The sequence below is a fragment of the Oratosquilla oratoria genome, chromosome 30, assembly GCF_046742065.1.
Source record: "Oratosquilla oratoria isolate Oo_2021 chromosome 30, ASM4674206v1, whole genome shotgun sequence".
Taxonomy (NCBI): domain Eukaryota; kingdom Metazoa; phylum Arthropoda; class Malacostraca; order Stomatopoda; family Squillidae; genus Oratosquilla; species Oratosquilla oratoria.
In genome coordinates, this window is record NC_134806.1 from 29,156,268 (window position 1) to 29,163,767 (window position 7,500).

Here is a 7,500-nt window from a genome sequence, read left to right on the forward strand (position 1 = left end):
ACTGCTTCTTCATTGGTCGGCTGTTGTGTGACGTCATCAGTCTTACTCCGTCTTCCAAGTAGTGTAGTTTCTTTACAGTAGGAAGGGCCTCTAGATCTGTGGTTTGTGTATTTAGATTGGGAGATGATTCTTTTATGAAGAAGGCTTCTGGATAGGCAGTCTTCTATGGTCTTGATTTGTTGCTAGCACTTCTGTGTATTTTATTAGAGTATCTCTTTTTAAAATTCACTTGTGAGCTGAATGATGGTGGTTTTTGAGAACTTCTGAGGAGAGGTGGTGTGACAACCGGCTTGAAAGCTTCATTTAGATACATTAATAAAACAGAGAGACAATAGGACTTACAACACTTCTGTATACACAAAAACATCTAACTCAGGACATTGCATAATGGGAGGAGTGACCTACAGAGAACTCACGTCACATGTAGGTATACTTGTAAACTTGGGGACTGTGCAACCCTATCTTCAACCTATATTGGCATAACAACAATGATGCTTTCACGCCAGTTGTCATACTACCTCTTCTCAGAAGTTCCCAAAAACCACCATCATTCAGCTCACAAGTAAATTTTAAAAATATACTCTGAGGTTATTATGAATATTAACATCCTTTTTAAAAAAAAATTCAATAAGATAGGAAAAATATCTAAAAAGTATGTAAATATTCGTAATAACCTCAGTGTCATTTACCGCATTCCATGGGGCGGTTGTCCATCATCATACTTCGTCGAGTCAGGTCGAGGGATCAAGAAACGCTTGAGTGAGCACAAAAACGACCTCAGGAAGCATAGAACATCTAACTCCCTGGTTCATCATCTAGACCAATGCGGACATCTACCTGACTCGAGGCGCGTTGAAATTCTACTCAAGGGACTTGAGAAGAAGATGAGAAAAACTGTGGAAGCTGTACAACGACAGAGATGGATTTAAATGCCTCTCAAAAGCAGCATGTGTCTTGGTAATTAAATCGGTAGCCAAAGGGAAAACCTGACACATCCATCCACTTGTAGCTTGACGGGTTCCCTCTTGCTACGAGTATAAGACCTGTGATCTGATTGTATAGCAGCAAGTCCTCTGAAGAAGACCAAGTTGGTCGCAACGTTAGGGCAATAAACTCTATTCCCAACTCATCTTCGTTTGCCCTTCCCCACCCAATTGTCTCTCATTTGTCCTAAATAATTTTAAATATATACAGTATATGTGTGTGTGATTCACCATGGTCTTGGATCACGTGTTGGACTCGTGATCGACAGCTATTTCCCTCCCGGGAGAGAGTTCAGAGCTCATATATGACCGATTTATGGGTAATGCTTTGACCTTACACGCACACACACACCCATCTCCCCACCCACGAGAGTTGGAGTAACAACCCGCAGCACAGCGATACTGAAATTATTTCAGCCCTGATCGGGATTCGAACCCGGACCTCCGTTGTGGCAGCCGGGAACTCTACCAACTGCTCCACGAGTGTGTGTGTGTGTGTAAAATTACTACAGAAGAAAAAGGAATGTGAAAACAGTGATTACCTTCGCGTATTGCATCCTCAAAACAGAGTAACATAAAACACAAGTATTGTGAATAAATAAACACCAGACAGGAATATGTCCACAGGAAAGAGATGTCGTGAGGTGCACGGACCCTGCGTTCCTTACTCTACCCGACTAGAACCAGGACAATATGGCGAATATTCCTTAGAAATTAATTCGGTCAACAATTTATCTTATTTGAAATGCGCATAACTCACATTTGCATAAACAATGGTCATATCGATTGGACAAGAGCGAAAGTCTTATCCAAGTCAAAAAGTATACCTGAGAGAAACGTGACTGAATTATATTTAATTTCAGGCACACATGCAAAAAATGTAAATATGAGTTATGGGTAGTTCAAGTGTCGTAAATGGGTTTTTGGATGGATGTACTTGTGGGGTGTGGGTGTGTCTACTTTGAATCTACCACCCTTTTATAAGGGGAGAGAACACACACACACACACACACACACACACACACACACACACACACACACACACACACACACACACACACACACACACACACACACACACACACACACACACACACACACACACACACACACACACACACACACACACACACACACACACACACACACACACACACACACACACACACACACACACACACACACACACACACACACACACACACACACACACACAGAAGAAACCTTGGGCAAATGTCAGTGTTGTATTAGATTAGGACTGTTTCTGTGTCAGCTTTATGTGAGAAGTTGGAGGAGATGCAGTCAAAGTTGACAGACAGAAGGAGATCGGGGTGTATGAATATGATGTCTTCTCCGCTCCAGTGCCCTCCGACCTGTTTGACCCTGAGGACTTGCGGCGCCGCAAGAGGTCCTTCCTTCCGTCGCCTCCGGTCCACATCCAGCCCAGCTTCGCTTTTGAGGTAAATGTTATATGGAACTCTTATTGTAGTCCGCTGGAAATATTGTTCGTTAATGTTGCTGAAAGGCTATTTTGTAACTGTCTGATTTCGTGAAGCGTTTTTCGACATACCTTTTTATACAAGTGTTGTCTTTATCTTACCATTTTTCCACTATAGCGGATGACATGACTTTCGTCAAGATCTGGTAAGCAGGTTACATGTTAAGTAATTATTAAGAAGATATTCAGGGCCTCAACATGACTGTATACTTATATCAGAGAACATGACCCCACCAGTCCCTTTCATTCGGTGGCACAATACGTAGACTTATCCGAGAGATAGCCTTTGAACTGTGAAGTATAATGCTTTCGTTGATACTAGGGATTTACACATTTATTCTGGGTGCTACCAGGCGATTTTATATCAGAAAAAAAACTGCGCAGTTGAAGGGTTAAACCTATTGCATGTAACCTTTTCATTCCTATTCACGACTTGTACATTTGATCAGCTGCCGCCAGGAATCCCAACCCCTTTGCACAGTGAAGTGATTTAAAAAGAGATTGATGGCAGAGTTGGCCTGATACATGTGCTTCCTCTCTAAAGCACCTAAGTTGGTCATAGTTTCAGTTATAGTCATTTTGAGTACGAGTATAAAGCAGACTCAAAACCTTTTAGGGGAGAGGTTCTCAACCTCTTTCCTTATGTACCCCCGTTCTTATGTATCCCTGTTTTAGCCTTCTAGAAATCCCGTCACTAGTGAAACAAACCCTAGTGCATCCACTAACGGTCACTAATTTTCGATTTGTGGCCCTATTTGTGAACCATGGTGGCCCACAAGGGGCCACTGAACCATAGGTTGAGAACCACTATTTTAGGGTCTTAGGATATGGTCGAGGACATAGCACAGATCTGGTCGGATGCACCCAGATTGGATCCTTACAGTCATCAATGAAGTTGTTGGAACAAAAAATTAAATTAATTCCCAAGATATATTTTTCTGTATGTAATGTGGTAAAGACTTATCAGGGAATAAATTTAACATCAAACATTTGAATAACGCTAATTATGATAAATAATTCTTATGAAAAAATAGCAAAAAAATTCTATTAGTTTAGTAACTCGTCAACAGCTTAACTCTGCTTTGTATTTAGACATTCTTCTGAATTGAATATAGTCGTTTGGCTTTGTAAGAACAAAGTTATTAAACTCGATTTTTTCGATGCTGAACGCCAAGTAGAGTTAGACGAATCGAGGTAGTTGTTCAAACCCTTATTAAACTTGTCTTGACTTAACCAGAAGAAAGTCTTTAAACGCGTCAGGCAGTGCGCAAACTGTCGCTGTTGAGGGTGTGTGTGTCTGTGTGTGTGTTTCCCCTTAGCTGAATAAAATCACCTGGCGAAAGCCATAATACATGTACAAGTCTTGAACAGCAGTGGGAGAGGTGAATTTCTTGTTTATTTTTCTTTAATTTTTTTTTACACCTGTGACGTCATATCCAAGTGTTGCTGACCTAGTATTCGTGCAGTCATGCCGATCACAATTCGAATAATTTTTTATCTTTTTATTTAGCATCGGAATATTGTCAGGAATGCGTTATCGGGTCAGTGGAATATTCCGGCTCAATAATATTCCAGCAGACCTTCATAGACTTGGGGATTTTTTTTTTTTCTTAATTGTAGCGTCTGTTCATAATGGAATTTTGCAAAAGACAAAGTGTTTTGAAACACAGAAATTGTTGTTTCAGGAATCCGGTTTGCTTGTCTTGTCGGACATGATGATCCACACCATCAGCTGTGAAGGTAAGTTTTAAGGGATAACGGTGTATACGTGACTGAGTTTCAAGCGCATGCGCACACACACGCACGCACACACACACGCACACACACACACACACACACACACACACACACACACACGCACACACACACACACACACACACACACACACACACACACACACACACACACACACACACACACACACACACACACACACACACACACACACACACACACAAGCACACACACGTACACACACACATATATACACACACGCACACACACATACACACACACACACACACACACACACACACACACACACACACACACACACACACACACACACACACACACACACACACACACACACACACACACACACACACACACTCACACACACACACACACATACACACACACACACACACACACACACACACACACACACACACACACACACACGCACGCACGCACGCACGCACACACACACACAAAACACACACGCACACACTCACACACACACACACACACACACACACACACACACACACACACACACACACACACACACACACACACACACACACACACATGCATACATACATACATACATACATACATACATACATACATACATACATACATACATACATACATACATACATACATACATACATATATAGGAGGAATTCAAGGCAGGCTGTTGGAATGGATGAAGGACTTTTTAATTGGAAAGAAGATGAAAGTGGTTCTTAGGGATAAAAACTCGAAATGGGAAGAAGTAAAAAGTGGCGTCTCCCAAGGCTCTGTTTTGGCTCCCTTAATGTTTGCCATATACATAAATGATATGGACGAAGGAGTGAATTGTTACATGAACTTCTTTGCCGACGATGCTAAATTGCTCAAGAGAGTGAAAACAGAAAAAGATTGCAGATCGTTACAAGATGACTTACATAGAGTATGGGAATGGAGTCAGAAACACGAAATGAATTTCAACATCAAGAAATGTAGCATAATGGAGTTCGGAAAAGGCAAAAATAGAGTCTCAGGAAACTATATGATTGGAGATAAAGAAGTCAAAAAAGTTAACTCAGAGAGGGACCTAGGAGTAATCATCTCAAGTGACTTGACTCCTGACAAACATGTAAACAAGATATTTGGAGAGACTTACAATCTGTTAAGATCTATGAAAGTGGCTTTCGACTACATGGATGAAGAGATGGTTAAGAAATTAATTGTTGCATTGATAAGACCGAAACTAGAATATGCTATATCATTGTGGGCACCAAGCACAAAGAACACAAAGAAATTAGAAATAATCCAGAGAGCGGCGACCAAGATGGCACCTACACTATCAAATTTGACATAATATGAACAATGATTGGAGAAATTACAACTGATAACACTAAAGCAGAGAAGGGAGAGAGGCGATTTGTTGACCATCTTTAGAATTATGAAAGGAATGGAAGTTCTTGATAGAGATGACCTATTAAAATGGGACAAAAGAGAAACAAGAGGACACGCAAAGAAACTAAAGAAAGACAGTTACAGAAGAGACCTGAAAAAGAACAGTTTCCCACACAGGGTAATTGACGTCTGGAACAAATTGAACAGTGAAACAGTTAATGCCAGAAATATACACGATTTCAAAAGCAAACTAGATGTAGAGAGATACAAAAACGGGTCAACACGAGCATAGCTCCAGTCCCGTAAAATACAACTACATAAATACAACTAGGTAAATACATACATACATACATACATACATACATACATACATACATACATACATACATACATACATACATACATACATACATACATACATACATGCTTACATACATACCGTATGTACATTCATACAGTGGCATATATCCCACCATTATCATGAATATGGAATAAGGGAGAAGATATAATCGATGATAAATACAGCCGAACAATCGAAAAAATGAGAAAAGTAGAAATATAGCACTGATGGGAAATCTTAATTGTAGTGTGGTGAAATGGAGGTGGGAAACAGCTGGAAGTGAGGATTCAAGGGGAAAGGCATTGTTGGATGTAGCAATAAACAATATAATAACTCAGTGGATGAAGGAACCAAGAACATGAAGAGGCGAAGAAATACCAGCAAGACTGTATTTGACCTTAACAAAGGAAGACGAGGTGATTGACTTGCCGGTGTCCGACATGTAAATGTGATCATGTAGTCCTTGAGTTTATCCTGGAAGTAGGAAGACAGAAATGAGAGAATAATAATACAAATAAGGACGATATAACTATGAAAATTTATAAAGTAGATATGGAAAAGTACGTACCAAGGAAGAATGGGAGAAAATCACATAGATTGATTAAGAAAAAGTGAAGCACGGAAGAGGTGGAGGAAAAGAAGAACAAAGGAGGCAAGAAGGTAACACAAAAGAACCAGAAATATACACAAGAATGGTAAATTCTACAATTTTGAATAAGATCAGGTTTCAAGGCTTAACAGTCAGTGTGACAATGAATTGTTTATTATTCCGCCGACAGAAAGATGAGATAAACATATAAATCATAAAAACACAAATAAACGAACAGATAGATGAACAAACAAATACAAGGATAGGCTTAGGCACCTTAACTTATACTCTCTGGAAAGACGCAGAGTGTGGGGTGATCTAATAAAGGTGTTCAAGTGGATCAAAGGCTTTAAAATAGGTGACGGAAACAAAGTCATCATATTAAGACAACAGGGAAGGACTTTCAGTAATTTAACTTTAAATAGGAAATAGGCAAGAGCTGGTTTACCAATGAGTGGTCAACGACGAATGGAATAGCCTTATTAACCATGCAGTGAGCGTTGAGACTATCGGTTGTTTTAAGGAAAGGTTTGACAACTTTATGGATGGGGATGACAGGTGGTAATGGACAATGGAACTGCTCTTATGCAAGAACGCATCTGACTTTAAATTCCCTTCTTCCGCAGAGTACCAGGACTGGTGGCGGCAGCACCCTCCGGGCCTACAACAGGAAGGTCATGGTCCCATCCCGATGATGGACCCCTTCCTCCCATCGGCGACCCCGGCGTCCCCCGTCGCTCCCTTGCCCGGGGACCAAGACTCGGAGGCGCTGGTCCGATCAAACTTCCCGGACACGTGGATCTGGCGTCTGACCAAAGTCGGGTGAGGTGTAGGAAGACGTGCTTTTCTTCAGCCCCTTCATTGCAGTGCCATGATGTATAGGTTTTAATCTCTCTCACCCCCCCCCTCTCTCTCTCTCTCTCTCTCTCTCTCTCTCTCTCTCTCTCTCTCTCTCTCCCT

The 7,500-nt window shown here is 41.0% G+C and overlaps 1 protein-coding gene across 1 annotated transcript in view; it reads left to right on the forward strand.

The window, feature by feature from the left end:
* LOC143041067 (uncharacterized) overlaps positions 1 to 7,500 on the forward strand; it is a 225,010-nt gene that overhangs the window by 170,072 nt on the left and 47,438 nt on the right. The window contains exons 15-17 of the mRNA XM_076212723.1: positions 2,346 to 2,443; positions 4,167 to 4,221; positions 7,167 to 7,362. Coding sequence (XP_076068838.1) covers positions 2,346 to 2,443; positions 4,167 to 4,221; positions 7,167 to 7,362 — 349 coding nt within the window. The remainder of the gene's footprint in view (positions 1 to 2,345; positions 2,444 to 4,166; positions 4,222 to 7,166; positions 7,363 to 7,500) is intronic.